We start from the raw sequence: 17,066 nt of genomic DNA on the forward strand, positions 1-17,066 counted from the left end.
TGTTAGCACTTCACCAGAAGGTAATTTTCCAACCGTCCATATTTTGGCAATAATTTAAAAGTCTGACCACTAATGACCACAAGGTCTGACCTGACACAATATTTCAGAACCAGAACAGCAAGATATTGGTTGGGCTGGGAATTGTGACCATATCATAGATGAGAATTGACAGTACCAATATGGACATGTGAACCTCCCCAACTGTTCTTTGTAGATGTATTCAATACTTGGCTCCACTTTTGGAGCAGTTGGTATACGAGCAGTGAGTGTGTTACCTAGGTTCATTGAGCAGTGTTCGGGGTGTGACGTGTATGTATCACGTATAGAGTACTTGCAGAACCAGTGCAATCTGCACAATCTGTTCCATGCTGTATGTGCTTCTAAATATTGTCTGTTCATCAGAGTCTCCGATTCCAAAGAGAAGATAAGAAACAGCGGGATTTGAAAAGGCGCTTAAAGCCGAGAGAACTGAGTGAAGAAAATAAACGACTGCTTTGTGCAAAGTGCAAAATGTTTGGGTGTAATACAGATGACATTCGAGTTATACAAGTAAGTGAACGTGATTTCAGAACATAGCTCTAAAACCAAGAGTGGCAGGTATAAAAAACAAGTTATTTTCACACACTGGCCACTATTCATAAAGCCAATTTCACCATAATTTTGGTGTGAATTATTTTAAAAAGTCGCAACCTTTTTGCACAACTCTTGCGTTCCGCCAACATTTAGCTACTTGTGACTTTTCCAGTTTCTCCCAGCTCCACCAAAATTGGCGGGGTGGGGGCATGAAGCTACAACTCATCGAATCTAAGTGTAGCTGTTGGCGTTCATAACACCACAAAAGACTGGAGTATAATTTGTAGTGAGGCACACAGAGGTGCATGCAACTTTTCAGACACCCCTGATTCATTAAGAGGCATGCTTCTTTTCATGAATCGGGAGCATCTGACTCCAGGACATCAAAACAACCATGAAAATATCCAGTCTTGACAAATTGGGGCCACTATGTGGCCAACAGCCAATTTCAGATGGGCCTATACGTCCCGCTGTCCTGCTGGATCATGAACACCTATGACATGGTAGTTGTAAATATTGTGGCTTTAACTCCTTCCCAACATGGTCAATTTCAGTCTTTGCATTAACTTTTTGATTTTCTGTCCACATAGACTTATAAAGGTTTGTTTTTTGTGGGACGAGTTGTACTCTTGAAATACACAATTCATTTATCTACATAGTTTACTGGAAATGGGGAAAGAAATCTGTGACATTGCCGGAAAAAAAAGCAGTTTAGATGTTTTTTGAGAATCGTATTTACGACATACATTGTGTATTTTAACCCCTTAACATCCAATGACTGGTATATCCGACATTGGACACCTCCCCCTGTTTTCCAGCACATGACAGCTGATCTTATTATGAGCCCCTAACAGCCGCCGGTGGAATCCCGATCCACCCGCGGCTATTAACATGTTAAATGCTGCTGTCAAACTTTGACAGCGGCATTTATCATGCACGCTCAGGAAGCACGTCATTAACCCCACCCATCGGTGCCCGTGTCACATGATCACGGGTCACTTGGGTTGGCGTGACAACCCGGGGTCTGCAGTAGACCCCTGTGGTTGTCATAGCAAGTGAGCATTTCTGGTACATAGAGCAGTGTAGCACAAGCGATCGGATGATCACAGCTTCTAATATGCCATGGGGACTATTGAAGCAAGTAAAACGCTAAAAAAAAAAAAATGTTCCTGTGCTGAGGTAATCTTATGTGCCTGCTAGCTACTGTGTTTTTTGCCATGTCCATTTGCTACAGCTCATGCTCACACACACAACAATCTTGCCCAGGGGAGAAAATATAGCTGAATATACTGCTGACACTCAGCTACTCACGTTTGTGTGAGGAACACATTTCCATGCCTGTTTTTTTTTTTTGTTTTTTTTTGTGTATCAAAGGAGCGAATGTTTGTGTCATGTCACCAGCTCTGTAAGGTCATCATAAGTCAGTAACCCAAGAGCTTAATGGCTGCCAGAGCTCGTAGGTCACTGACTTGGATCTTCTTAATATTCCATTCTACTCTATAGATCTGTTGATTAAATTGCACTTTGTTCATGGAAAATGCCTTTAAAATGCACTAGATTTACCATAGTGTTAATTCTGAAAGATTTGGTGCCTGTGTCTAATCTAATTTACACCATCTATTATTTCACCTACTGTGGTCCCATAATTAATGCCAAATCTTGGCACGGGTTGGTACATGACATCGCCTTTTTCCTGCTTTTTTTCCATCCAACCATGCCTACTTTTTGAGTATGTTGAAAAATGTGTCAAACGTATAAATATGGCTTAATTGGTGAGAAAAAACCCACATGCCTTGCACTAGGGTTCTGGCACAGTTAATCTGCCTTTTAATCAGAAGTATGATTACCTTTTGTCCATGGGGTGTTTGATATTACAGCACAGTTCTGATCATTTAGAATGAGGTTAAACTGCGATACCAAATACAACTGATGGAAAGAGCTGGAGTGCCGAGGTTTCTGTGAAAGAAAAGATTTAGTAATCAAGTGACTTCCATGATATACAGGAGTTTGTGCCGTGGTCCTAAACATGTATCCTTCCATTAAAATATTTCTGAATGATTACACTCCTGAATCTGCTGGGGACATCCAGACATTTGGAGGAGGCCGAGGCATAAAATCTATCTGATTGGCAATTCTTTCATGTAGTTCTTTATCTTTGTGTGTCAATTACTGATTCTTCCATTGTGTCCCCATGTCTTTCAAGTTATAATGTAGGCCTGGATTCTGAATTACCATTTATCAGCAGTGTATCGTCTTTTTCCAGATTGCACATCACACAGTGATCGATAAAGACTTTAAAGATCGGTATATTACAAAGCCACATTCAAGTCCAAGATCGTTTGATGGAATCCGGAAAACGCACAAAATTTACTGCAAGAATCCCAAATGTGGAGAGGACTGGGGGATCTCTGGTACCTACCTCAGGTTCCCCGACATTCCTTTCATCAAAATTGAGAAGTTTGTGGTTGAAAATGCTGATGGATTTCAAAAATATTTCAATAAATGGGTAAAAGTCGACTTTAAAATGAAGGTATTTAGTTCCGAAGAAATAGATGAGCCATTCTCTGTTAGTCAAGAGTAAAAGTCCTTGAGGTGTCTAAATTACTTCTGTAGGCTTGGACAGTTCTAGCCCAATTCCACCACAATGAAGCTACCTAATGTCTGCTTTTTCTCCTCATGTTCTTAGGTCCTGAATGCTGTGCTGATTAATGTCCTATTAGATCTCAAGGCCGCTTTCATACTAACACACCTATTACCTTGATTTCAGAACAAACCATCCACATGTATCTTGTGTGAAAGAATTTTAACAGAAGGGCACATTCCCACAGAAACTGTGGACGTCCAGCAGCAAAAAAGGCAGTGGTTAAAAAGCACAGCATTTCCATGGGCATAATATGTGCAACATTTATTGGCATGCTGTAGACTCCATATCTCCAATTCAGGTCAACTATTCTGCTGTGGATTTTGTCTGCAGCATGTGGATGAGATTTCGGGAAATACTGCTACCGTAGTACGCAGCTTTTCAGCATTCAGTTAAGCTGTGTATATGGCATTTACAACCCCTGGCAAAAATTATGGAATCACCGGCATTGGAGGATGTTCATTCTTTTGTGCCTTGTCTGTGATCTGCTTTTTTTTCTGCAAAATTAAAGTCAATTCAAATGGCAACTTTCTGGCTTTAAGAAACACTAAAAGAAATCAAGAACAAAAAATGTGGTAGTCAGTAATGGTTAGTTTTTTAAGATTTTCAATTGGATTGAGATCCGGACTATTTGCAGGCAAGGACATTGACCTTATGTGTCTTTTTTCAAGGAATGTTTTCACAGTTTTTGCTCTATGGAAGGATGCATTATCATCTTGAAAAATGATTTCATCATCGCCAAACATCCTTTCAATTGATGGGATAAGAAAAGTGTCCAAAATATCAACATAAATTTTGTGCATTTATTGAAGATGTAATGACAGCCATCTCCCCAGTGCCTTTACCTGACCTTCAGCCTCATATCATCAATGACTGTGGAATTTGTTTAGCTTTTCTGTATGTAAATCCCATTTCCTTTAGGCGGTTTCTTACAGTTCGGTCCCAGACGATGACTCCAGTTTCTTCCCATTCGTTCTTCATTTGTTTAGGTGTGCATTTCCTGTTTTGGAGACATATTGCTTTAAGTTTCCGGTCTTGACGCTTTGATGTCTTCCCAGGTCTATCAGTATGTTTGCCTTTAACAACCTTCCCATGTTATTTGTATTTGGTCTAGATTTTAGACACAGCTGACTATGAACAACCAACATATTTTGCAACATTGTGTGATGATTTACCCTCTTTTAAGAGTTTGATAATCCTCTCCTTTGTTTCAGTTGACATCTCTCGTGTTGGAGCCATGATTCATGTCAGTTCACTTGGTGCAACAGCTCTCCAAGGTGTGCTCACTCCTTTTTAGATGCAGACTAATGAGCAGATCTAATTTGATGCAGGTGTTCGTTTTGGGAATGAAATTTACAGGGTAATTCCATTCCTCAGAATTGAGTGATTCCATATTTTTTTCCCCATGCTTGGTTTAAAAATGTAACCATTACTGACTACCACATTTTTTGTTCTTGATTTATTTTAGTGTTTCTTAAAGCCAGAAAGTTGCCATTTGAAATGACTTTAGTTTTGTGCCATGTCTGTGATCTGCTTTTGTCCTACAAAATTAAACAATGGAATGAACATCCTCCAAGGCCGGTGATTCCATAATTTTTGCCAGGGTTTGTAGCATTAGGATCCATTCCTATCATAAAATACCAGAAATTCTACATTCACAGACCCGTTCTTCTCAGTGAACTCGCGGCAATTGCGACTAGCCAGATGACTCTGTGGTGTGAGCCTGGAGATCATTTACAGTGTAAGCCTATGGAGTCTAGTTCCATAGACTTGTATTGCAAAAGGTACTTCTGGGTCTCACAGAGCGCTGTGTAACCCGGAGAGTCTGCAGAGCAGTGACGTCACTGAGAAGAGGAGAAGAGAGGTGCTGGACACCAAAGAGAGCAGTATATGAATACTTTCACACTACATAACATTCACATATACACAAAGTTAATGAATAAAAAAAACTTATTGGGAGTGCTTCTTTAAGGGTTTAAGTGTGGCTTTTTCTGGCATCTGTTTCCATAGATTTCTTTAAAGAACAGAAAAAAAAGCAAGCATAAAATATCAAATGCTATTGTGTCTAGCAGTGTGCGCCGGTATCTGTGTTTATCTGCTGGCAGAGCGAGCTTAAATCGGACATTAACGTACTTTTGCAGATTGCGACATTTCATTGTCTTCACTCCCTAAGCCAAATTTATCATTGTTTTACACTATTTCTCCATTTTTAGTACCTAAGCCCAAAATGTAAAAAAAGGCATTGTTAACCACATGAACCTATTTATGATTACATTTCTCCATAAAAGTCACAAAAAGGTCACGTATTTAGACAGGTCATTAAAAAAAGTGGAACAAATGTTTATCTTGGAACCATTTTTAACAATGATTAAAAAGTTGCAATTTGTGCAAAATTCGACATTAACGTGTGATATTTGACAAGCTGGTACACTTCCCAATTTTAGAAAAGAGCTGCAGTCCAATTAACACGCTGTTATATCGAATACTGGGACGTGTACTGCCATAGTTAAAAAGTTGCTCTGGTGTAATTCATGCCAAATTGACCATTACGGTCCATCATCTAATAAATATGGAGTTGAAGTCAGTATTTGGCACAGATTATGCCATTTTTGTTAAATGGGGGACCAGTATGTTATATGACTACAGATCTTATGGTGCCGCAATTTATAATGTAAATAATGCCTAGAAAAAAATAACAAATCGATAGTGACCTGCCACGTTTCAGATATGAGAAGCCAGCGTAAACAGGCGGGGATCAGTGGGATTTACGAGAGGGGTATGGATTGGTTCTTTTATGACTGAAGCAGCCCCCAGAAGAAAGAGGCTTTGGAACCTGGAAACCCATTAATGGATGACCTGACATAGAAGCACAACCTGCATAAACCGAGCTGCTGGCAACCAAAAAATAGCATAAACCGAGTGTTGGACTCTTTATACCACTACATACAATGGAAGATTTTTCTCAACATGTGTGCGATAGCGGTATGACAAGGACATAATTTGCAAATGTTTAGATATTTTTCATATCGACAAATGATTACTGTAGATTGTTAAGGGTTACTGCATGTAAATAAATCAGTTAATATTCTATTGGGGGCTTTTTAGATCTAAATAGGTGACAATTATGCATGAATTATTGCATAGGTATATGGTAGCATACAATAATATTCTTGTGGTGTCATTTTTGATTGTACCTTCATTGGGTCTGATGGTACTTACGGTATATATGTGGGGGTGTTCTACACTTCAATGCTGTGATCTTTTATATGTAAATCTCTCTATAAGCCAATACATGCCTGTTAAACTTCCTAGTATAATTTTATCTGATTTTTTAACTGTTAGATGACAATTCTAACATATTATGTCTTTATCTAATCAGTAGCTGGTGGTTTTCTTTATGAATAAATTTATATACAATTATTTAGTTGGGACTTTTCTCTTGTGTGTCTATTATGTGCTAAAATGATTACATTTAAAAGAAATTTCTTCAAATATAATATTATAGAACATCATTCAGAAAAACGGTTCTAGAACTGGAAACAAGATCTCAATTACGTGCTATTGGCATTTAAGAAATAGCACATGCTTTTAAAGCAAACCTGCCACCCAGGTTTGACAGATATGAGATACGGCTATAACCTTTCAGACCTGATATAAATCATTTTATAATGCTGTATATATGCCCCCAACCCGACCTGCAAGTCAAGAAAAAGGGCTTTTATTATACTCACCTGCAGGGTGGACCAGTCCGTTGGGTGTAGTTGGTCTTGGTCCGACACCTCCCTTCTTGGAATGCAGTCCTCCTTCTTGCTGTGTGTGCATGACGCGTTTCCCCGGCATCGCACTCCTCCACATGCATACTTGTCTGCCCTGACTAGGGCAGAGCAAAGTACTGCAGGGCGCATGTGCAGGAAAAGGCCAAAGAGCCCCAATGCAAGCACACTGCAGTACTTTACCTTGCCCTAGTCAGGGCAGAGAAGTACTCCTGCGCAGGAGTGTTACGCCAGGAGACTGTGGATTACGTACGGACGCATCATCAACACGAAGCAAGAAGGATGGCATTCCAAGAAGAAGGAAAGTGCTGGACCAAGACCAGCGACACCCTTCGGACTAGACTGCCCCACAGGTGAGTATAGTAAAAGCTCTATTTCTTGTCTTGCAGGTGGAGTTGGGGATATATATACAGCATTCTATAATGCTGTATATCAGGCCTGAGAGGTGGTGGCCATATCTCATATCGGTCAAACCTGGTGACAGGTTCCCTTTAATGCCATTTGCCGGCTGACTGTCACACTTGGGGTGGGAAAGTCCGACGGACAGCACAACATACAACGGATGGAAAAAGGGAGAGGAAGGCCCTAACAGTAGGGAAAGAGGGATGGGGCACCTTCTAACAACAATCTGAGCCTCTCCCTAAGCTGCCTTAATGCCCTATGCAGGTCCTCCCACCCCCTGCTGCCCCCATGTGCCTAGTCCCTAGCTTTCACCTCACTGTACCATGGCTAGTGCACTGGCCCCAAGGACGCTAGCCTCACCATTGCAGGTAGTGTAAACACGGGACAGTGACAAGCACACGACAGACAAGGAAAGGAACGACGAAAAATTAGCTCAAGCTTCTGCAGCAAAGCTCCACACAAAGGATACGGAACCAGGACCTCAAGCAGCTAATACACTGCTGGCACCAGAGAGCACCAAAATCCTACACAGGTCTTCAGAAACCAACTCTATTACCAACAGCTGATGCGTCATGTGTAAAGGATGGTGGGAGTGGTCACTACCCACATCAGCTGACCAGCAACACAGCAGCTGCCAGCAAGGAAACAGGCATGTACCCTTGCTGACGCAAAATTGAAAACCTCGTTTAAAATAAAGCAGAACCAGTTGCCCAAAAATGAGTCGTGACACTGACTGTACAATCCATCAAAATCCTGAGAACTTGGGTTTTCATTGATAGTTTCCAAGATGCACGTGTAAAATCATTACCACAGTAGCAGGATGCCTAATCAAAGTAAGTCCAAAAGCTATAGAGATGCGTCTGGGAGTAAGGCCGGGAACACACTACCGTGTGTGATGCGAGAGACTCATGCGAGTTTATTGCATCACACACGGTAGTGTGATCCTGGCCTAACATGCACAAAACTGAGGGTTGTGGAGAAAGCAAGCAAGTGTTAGGCCTCATTCACATGTCTGTTATCATTTTTTCTCCCCTTTTTCCTAGAGCCATAGCTTTTTTTTTTTTTTTTCTTTCCGTCTACATAACTGTATGAGGGCTTGTATTTTGCGGGACTAATTGTACTTTTGAATGATTCCAATCCTTTTGATGCACTGGAAAGCTTGAAAAAAAAAAATTCCAAGTACATTGAAATTGCAAAAAAGTACAATTCCACAATTGTTTTTCTGTTCTTATTTGCTATATGGATTAAAAACATGTGCCATGCACAAATGTGAACAGGTCGGTCGGACAGTGTTCACACCACCCACTGACTGAAACACAAAAAGAAAACACAATGACAAACGTGCAAAAATACTCTGTAGTAAAAAATATAACAGAGTATTTTTGCACGTTTGTCATTCTGTGTTTTCTTTTTGTTATTTGCTATATGGTATAACTGTCCTGGCGAACAGTGTCCATTTTAGGACATGATCATATAGTGTCCATTTTAGGACATGATCATATATCAAAGTCAGACATCAGAAATACTCTGTCTGATACCCGAGTCTGATACCTGACTTTGATACTTGATTCTGATACCTGATTTTAATACATGAAACATTCAAACATCAGAATCAGAAAGTCTTTCAGATACCCTCAATGCAGTGTTTGCATGGTTCATCTTATAAGCAAAGAAAAGAGATCCATGCGCTGCCAGTTGAGCTAGTGGCTGAGTGGTTAAATGTCTGGCTTATGGAACAGAAAATGTGAGTTCAAGCCCCAGTGTAAGTAAACTTTGTTTTTGCTTCCTAGCACACAAACTCCAGAGATGTTTCACTTTGATGAGTGAAGAAAGTCACATATCATATGTCAAAATGAAAATCCAAATGATTTTTCCACTCACTGAGGCTATGTGCACACGTATGCAGAAAATTTCTGCATACAAACCGGACTCCTTCCCAGAAAACGCACGTTTTTGCCGCGATTTTTGTGCGTTTTTGCCGCAATTTTTTCCGCGCGTCCCCAGACACATAGAAAATAGCTAGAAATGCAGAATTTTCCACAAAATTAATGAGCATGCTGCAATTTTTAACGCAAAGCAGTTTTTCGCGGGAAAAAAACGCATCAATATGCACAAAAAGTGCAAAATGCATTAAAATGAATGGGAAGCTTTTAAGCGTTTTTTGAGCAGATTTTTTGGTAAATATGCAGGAAAAACGTGAAAAAAAGGCTGTGTGTGAACACAGCTGAGTTTGAAAAGTAGATTTCATTACAAAAGAAAATGAATACTTTGCATCACTTGACCTACTAGTGCAATGGTAAGGTTGCTGTCTCTAGAGTGAAGTTTTTTTCTGGGTTTAAGTCCCATGTTTGTAATTTTTTTTTATTTGCTTCCACTCAATCCACAAAAAAAGCAAATCCCCACTCAGGTCCATCATCTGTTAACAGAAATATAGGGGGCTTCCACGTTACTGGTAGCACAAAGGCTCTGGAAAAGCAAAATGGCGCCATAATTCTCCAAAACAAATCCAGCAAATGCACCACTTCCAAATCCAAATTCCCCCCTCCCTTCTGATCCCCACTGTGCCTAAACAACATTTAGTGCCCACATGTTTGGCATTTCTGTAGTGATGAGAGCCCCTATAATTTACAAGTGCATGTCTGCAGAAGCATGAGCTGGGCATAATGTACTGGTCACTACAACGTACTGGTCACTACAATGGCAGTTTACAATTTTCACTCAGTAACATCCACTGCTGTTTGTTTCTGGAAAATACCCATGGAGTCAAAATAGTCACTACATCTGTAGATAAATTCCCAAAGAGGTATAATTTTCAAAATGGGGTAATTTGAGGGGGAATTCTGCTTTTCTGGCACTCGGGCTATTTATATGGAATGCGCAAACTATTCTAGGAAAATCTGCGTTCTAGGAGGCAAATAGCGCTCTGTCCCTCCCGAGTCTCTCCATATGGCAAAGTAGTACTCTACAGCCACTTATGGGGCATTTCTATTTTCAGCAGAAATTGTGGGACCAATTCTGGTGCCATTTTTACCCATTTCCCAGTGTGAAAGTGTAAAACTTGGGGCGAACTCACAATCTTGGTGGTAATAATGTAAATTATTTTTTCTTCACTGCCCAATGGTATAAAAGTTTGTGACACACCTGTGGCGTCAATATAACCACTGCACCCCTAGATTAATTCACTGAGAGGATTAATTAGTAAAATGGGGGTCACTTATGGGGGGGTTATGCTGTTATGTCACCTCAGGGGCTCTTGTCAATGTAACATGGCACCCTCAAACCAGTGCATTTTGCTGCACTGTAATATGGCGCTACTTCCCTTCTGAGCTTTGCACTGTGCCTCATAAGTACTTTTCTACCACATATGGGGTATCGGTGAACTCAGTAGAAATTGCGCATCAAACTTTGGAGTCCCTTTTCTCCTTTTGCCCTTGTGAAAATACAAAATTTGTAGCTTAAAAAGATTTTTGTGGGAAAAATGTGATTTTTTTTCTTCACGGCTCAACGTTATAAACTTCTGTGAAGCACCTGTGGGGTTCAAGGTGCTCAATACACATCTAGATAAGTTCCATAAGGGGTCTAGTTTCCAAAATGGTGTCACTTGTGGGGGGTTCCACTGTTTAGGCACATCAGGGGCAATCCATATCTTGGGATAATCAGCTTACAACCAGAGCGGTGCTAATGCGACCGCTCGGGCTGTAAACTACTGGGGAATGAATGGGAAGCAGCGCACACAGGCTCAGTGACGAGCGGTGATGTCACTGAGTCTGTGCGCTGACAGCATGAACTGTGACAGGAGTTCATGATGCCATTTTGGAAACTAGACCCTATAGTGCAGATTTTGCTGCACTGGTTTGAGGGTGCCATGTTACAATGGCAGAGCCCCTGAGGTGACAGAACAGCATAACCCCCATAAGTGACCCCATTTTACCAATTAAACCTCTCAATGAATTCATCTAGGGGTGCAGTGATTATATTGACACCACAGGTGTGTCACAAACTTTTATACCATTGGGCAGTGAAGAAAAAATAATTTACTTACACTGGGGCTTGAACTCACATTTTCTATTCCGTAAGCCAGGCATTTAACCACTCAGCCATTAGCCCAACTGATAGTTAATTGATCTCTTTGCTTATAAGATGAACCATTCAAATACTGCATTGAGGGTATCTGAAAGACCTTCTGATTCTGATGTTTAAATGTTTCATGTATTAAAATCAGGTATAAGAGTCCCCGGTATCAAAGTCAGGTATCAAACTCAAGTATCAGAATTAGGTATCAGAGTCAGGTATCAGACAGAGTATTTCTGATGTTTGACTTTGATATATGATCATGTCCTAAAATGGACACTGTACACTGTAGATATGCCAGAGCTCTAGCATCTTTATGTGTAGCGTAATGGCCGAGCCTTGCTCGGCTGAAATCAAGGCACAGATATGTAATAGCAGAAATCACAACAGCAGTGTGATGTAACAGAAATCTCTAAGGGGAAACGTGCAAGTGAAACATTCTACAGAGCAAACAGCGTACGGCAGGTTTTAGGGTATGTGCATACGTTGCAGATTAGCCTGAGGAATTTTCCGCTTAGAATCCGCACCTCTTGGCAGAAAACGCAGCTGCGTTTTTTTCATGCAGACTTGTATGATTTGTATGCTTTTTTTAAGCTAAATAAAGATCTATTATTAACATCAACAAAAAAGGATTGTCATATCCTTGTCCAACCTCTTGCATACTCCATTGAAGAATAATTACACATAGATAGATAGACTCCAACTACGACACCGCAATTTCCATGACACCGACTCCACGACCCTGACTCCCTCATACCAGGGCTGTTTAGTCAGTAAGCAAACCTCCTACTCCAACTCCGACTCCTCAGTTTTCTTGACCCTGACTCCACGACTCCGACTCCCTCATACCAGGGCTGTGGAGTCGGCAAGAAAACCTCCAACTCTGACTCCTCAAGTTCCATGACACCGACTACATCTCTGACTCCGACTCCACAGCCCTGTTACATAAATCTATGTATAGATACAGTACATCTATCTGTAGATAGATATATTGATAGGTAGAAAAAAATCTGTGTTATGCCAGGGTCACACTTGCAAGAATCTCGCACAAGTCTCGCATCTCAATACCCGGCAATGCCGCTGGCACTCGATTGTCATTTCCTTGTCCAACCTCTTGCATACTCCATTGAAGAATAATTGCACATAGATAGATAGATAGATATGGGATAGATAGATCTATAGATAGATATATCTACCTATGTATCTATAGATATAGCTATCCATTTACCTGTCTATAGATCTATCCATCTATCTATAGATCTATCTATCCATCTATCTATAGATATATCTATCTATCTTTAGATAGATATATCTATCCATCTATCTATAGATACATCTATGGATATATCTATCCATCTATCTATAGATCTATCTCTCTATAGACCTATCTATCCCATATCTATCCACCTATATATCTATCTATCTATGTATAGATAACAATGCTGTGGAGTCAGTAAGCCAAACCTCCGACTCCAACTCTGACTCTTTAATTTCCATGACACCGACTCCACGACTCCGACTCCCTCATACGATGGCTGTGGAGTCAGTAAGCAAACCTCCGACTCCAACTACGACTCCGCAATTTCCATGACACCAACTCCACAACTCCGAATCCCTCATACCAGGGCTGTGGAGTCGGTAAGCAAACCTCTGACTCCAACTCCTCAACTTCCATGACACCGACTCCATGACTCCGACTCCCTCATACGATGGTTGTGGAGTCGGTAAGCAAACCTCCGACTCCAACTACGACTCCGCAATTTCCATGGACACCGACTCCACAACTCTGAATCCCTTATACCAGGGCTGTGGAGTCGTTAAGCAAACCTCCGACTCCAACTCCGACTCCTCAGTTTCCTTGACCCCGACTCCATGACTCCGACTCCCTCATACCAGGGCTGTGGAGTCGACAAGAAAACCTCCAACTCTGACTCCTCAAGTTCCATGACACCGACTCCATCTCTGACTCCGACTCCACAGCCCTGTTAGATAAATCTATCTATAGGTACAGTATATCTATCTATAGATAGATATATCGATAGGTAGAAAAAAATCTGTGTTATGCCAGAGTCACACTTGCAAGAAACTCTCGCATCTCAATACCCGGCAATGCCGCTGGCACTCGCACCGGAGCGTTCAGCTGCATATTCAGTAAAAGAGCCCTTGTGTATACCCCCTTGTGTTAAAGTTTATAAAACAGAACCAACATTTTTCAAAGATTATTTTAAAACCAGTAAAAACATTATGATAAACATTGTCATATTTTTTTCAATATGAAAACTTTTTTTAAAACTTTTGGCCAAATAAGTAAATTCTTTGACCATAGAACAAGAATGTTGCCTTGCTTCCAAGAAGTTGATTGGTCTCTTGGTGGTGAAGCGGGTCTTGTGGTGGCAACATAAAACTCGGTGTGTAGGGGACCCTTTTCAGCCTGCTTACCTTTATGATCTTCTGAGTGGTCCGTATCCCTTAAACCATCTTAGATCTCCTCAGGACCAATTCTCCATGATGTCATACCTAAACTACTTAGTTATGTAGGTTCTTGCACTTAAATCTCGACTGAGATGTCTCCCCTCTCCTTACAAGTGCATTTCTATTCATTTTCTATTCCTCTCCATCTACATGGAAAAATTTGTAAATCCCAGTAGCTCCAAGGCTGCTAAAACCAGGGCACAGGCTGTCAAATCTAAATCACCAGATTCTAACTCTGTCATGTCTAAAGAATCCCTACAAACCATTGCTGACTCTATCACAAAGCAACTTATGCCAAAAATAGATGCAAGACTTCTTTCTTTTCAATACTCATTGGACTCGATTACATCCCAGTTGTACCGAACATTCTACCAAAATCATGGCAGCAGAACAGTGGATCAGTGATTTGGAGGACACTATACAGTCCTATGCTGCTCAGCTTAAAGATAAGGGCCATGTGATAGAGCAGCTCCAAGACAAATTCGATGATCTGGAAAACCAGAGCTGCCGAAACAATCACCACGTCATCGGTGTTCCCGAGTCGGTAAAGGATCTCCACCACTTTACTTCCTCCTGGCTCCCACAAGCACTTAATTTGCCTGACCAACTTGGCTCCATGATAGTCAAAGGAGCCCACAGACTTGGACCTCCAACTCCAGAATCCAATGCCCACCCTCACCCTGTTATTTTTAAGTTACTTAATTTTCAGGACAAAATGCTATATGTTTCGGGCATTTCAGGCTATGTCTGCTGTGAAATATGAGGGACACTCTCTTCTTATGTTTCAAGATTATTTTGCCATGGTGGTGGCCAAGCGCCACACCTTTGCCCCAGTTTGTAAACTTCTGCATGACAGAGGCTCCCGTTTTGCCCTTCTCTACCCAGCATGTCTGAGGGTGGAACTCCGAGAAAGACGATGTTTTTTGTTGACCCTAATGAAGCCATGGAGGAGGTGAAGCGCTTCTCCCGAGTCTCTTCTCCGGCCACTTGATTTCAATTTCATGGTTTTTGTAATTTTTTCTAGTTGATAGCCATGGTACATCTCCATTTATATATACCTGCATGACTAATGTTTCGGTTTCTACTTAATGCACATTGTTATTTTTTACTGCATTATGATTATGGGAGGTCTTAGTCGAGATACTGTTATATAATGTTTATTGTAGTTTCTCTATTGCTTGGGTTTGTTGAAGGGTGGGAGGTGGGCTCTTCCTCCCTAGGCACGATTTTTTTTTTCTGGGTGTTAGGGTTTGCTTGCTGGGACAGACCTTTGCCCAGTTGTTTCTTCTCTGATATTACTCTTTCATGACCTCAGTGTGGCATATGCTAATATGGCTGACTCTGATACTATAGCTCCTCACACTAATGTAGACTTTCTCAAATTGTTATCTTGGAACGTGGCTGGGCTCAATACACCGGTGAAATGCAGGAAAGTTTTAGACCATGTTACTCGTATATGCCCACACATTGTGTTTTTGCAAGAAACTCACTGGATTCATGGAAAACATCCTCCGCTCCGTAACAAGCATTACTCGGACAGCATAGAGGCTTCTTTATCAAGGAAAAAACGTGGGGTTGCCGTCCTGTTCCACAGAGACCTTGAATACTCCATTAAAGATGTGGTTGTCATGGTTAGGACATGGTTAATGTCCTGTTTTCTCAGGGTTAATTTTGCTGGCCTCACTTTGGATCTGGGAGGGGTATTTATACTCACTCTGACTAGGATTCCCTGCAGTTATACTGTTATTCTGGCTGTGTGTCTGACCTCCCTCGTGTCCGTGTATACTGCATTGCTTGTTTGCTTCCCGTGTATGACCCGGTCTGTCCCCTCACTCTGTTCTCTGTCTCATGTTTTGGTACTATTGTCTTCTCCGGTTCTGACCTCCTGGATTGGCTATTGTTACTCTATTGCAGTTTGTCCCTATTGTACCGTGTATTGCCCATTCTGGTTTTCTGATCTATTGCTACGTCCTGACTATCCGTTCTGTCTAACCCTTTGGTACTGTCGTGCTATCTCGTGTTTTGACCCCGGCTTGATCTGGTTTATGCCCCTTGGTAAATTCAATGTGGAACAGCGCACAATGGCCCATACCCAGCAACAGTTGGTAGTTACTGTGTAGGGGGCTGTCGATGCAGGGGCTCCTAGTTCAAATTGCCAGACCCTTTCTCAGGGGATAAAAAGGAGTTCAGGTCTTTCAGAGAAGGATGCAAGCTTTTTTTACTCTAAGGCCCCGCTCCTCCGGGGACGAGTTCCAGAGGGTGGGGGTCATCATTTCCCTACTTCTGGGGGCTCCGCAAGCGTGGGCTTTCTCTCTGTCTTCCTCTGCTCCTGAATGGATGTCGGTGAACTTGTTCTTTGAGGCTCTGGGGCACATCTATGATGAGCCTGATAGAGTGCATCTGGCAGAGGATATGGTGATGAGTGTGACACGGGAGGCACTCTGCTGAATGGTTCTGCTCAGAGTTTAGACGCTGGTCCGCCGAAGTATCCTGAAACGACGCCGCCCTGAGGGGGTTGTTTCTCAGGGGCCTGTCTGACCATCTGCAGGACGCTCTGGCATTACATCCGCCTCTTGATACCCTGGAGAACACCATGATGCAGGCGGTCTGTTTGAACCAGAGACTCCGTGCTAGAGGAATTATGCAACAAAACTCCAAATTGTGTGACACTGCACCTGTACCTGAGCCCATGGAGGTTGGGTCAGTCTCGGTCAAGGAGAAAGAGAGATGGCACCGTAGAGACAATCTACTATGCTTTTACTGTTTAGCCTCTGGACATTGGAAAAGGAATTGCCCCTCCTGCCCTTCTTCAGAGAACCATCAGAGAAACGACTGAGTCTGGGCAACAATCGAGGGGGTTGTCCAGACTCCCAGGTACATTTTTTCTCTACATACAAAGATGGTGCTCCAGGTTGAATTGGAACTTGCTGGTGGTCCTGTTATGACCACCGTCTTTGTTGATTGTGGTTCCTCCATTAATCTGATTGATGCCCAAGTTGTGACTCGTAATAAGATAGGGAGAGTCAGGTTAAAAGACCCTGTTAAAATTGTGGTTGTGGATTCATCTCCTCTTACCTGTGATGGAATTTGCTTTATGTCTGAAGTTTTTTCTATGAAAGTGGGTTCCACTCATG

At 41.7% G+C, this 17,066-nt stretch overlaps 1 protein-coding gene across 1 annotated transcript in view; it reads left to right on the forward strand.

Annotated features, from left to right (window-relative positions):
• The window catches only part of RIGI (RNA sensor RIG-I), a 145,780-nt gene extending 139,146 nt beyond the window's left edge, over positions 1 to 6,634 (forward strand). Inside the window, exons 19-20 of the mRNA XM_073552463.1 lie at positions 403 to 549; positions 2,837 to 6,634. Of these exons, the coding sequence (XP_073408564.1) occupies positions 403 to 549; positions 2,837 to 3,154 (465 nt within the window). The 3' untranslated portion in view covers positions 3,155 to 6,634. The remainder of the gene's footprint in view (positions 1 to 402; positions 550 to 2,836) is intronic.
• The last annotated feature ends 10,432 nt before the right edge of the window (positions 6,635 to 17,066 follow it).

Source organism: Dendrobates tinctorius, unplaced genomic scaffold, assembly GCF_039654945.1.
Source record: "Dendrobates tinctorius isolate UK_male_01 unplaced genomic scaffold, ASM3965494v1 ptg000191l, whole genome shotgun sequence".
Taxonomy (NCBI): Eukaryota; Metazoa; Chordata; class Amphibia; order Anura; family Dendrobatidae; genus Dendrobates; species Dendrobates tinctorius.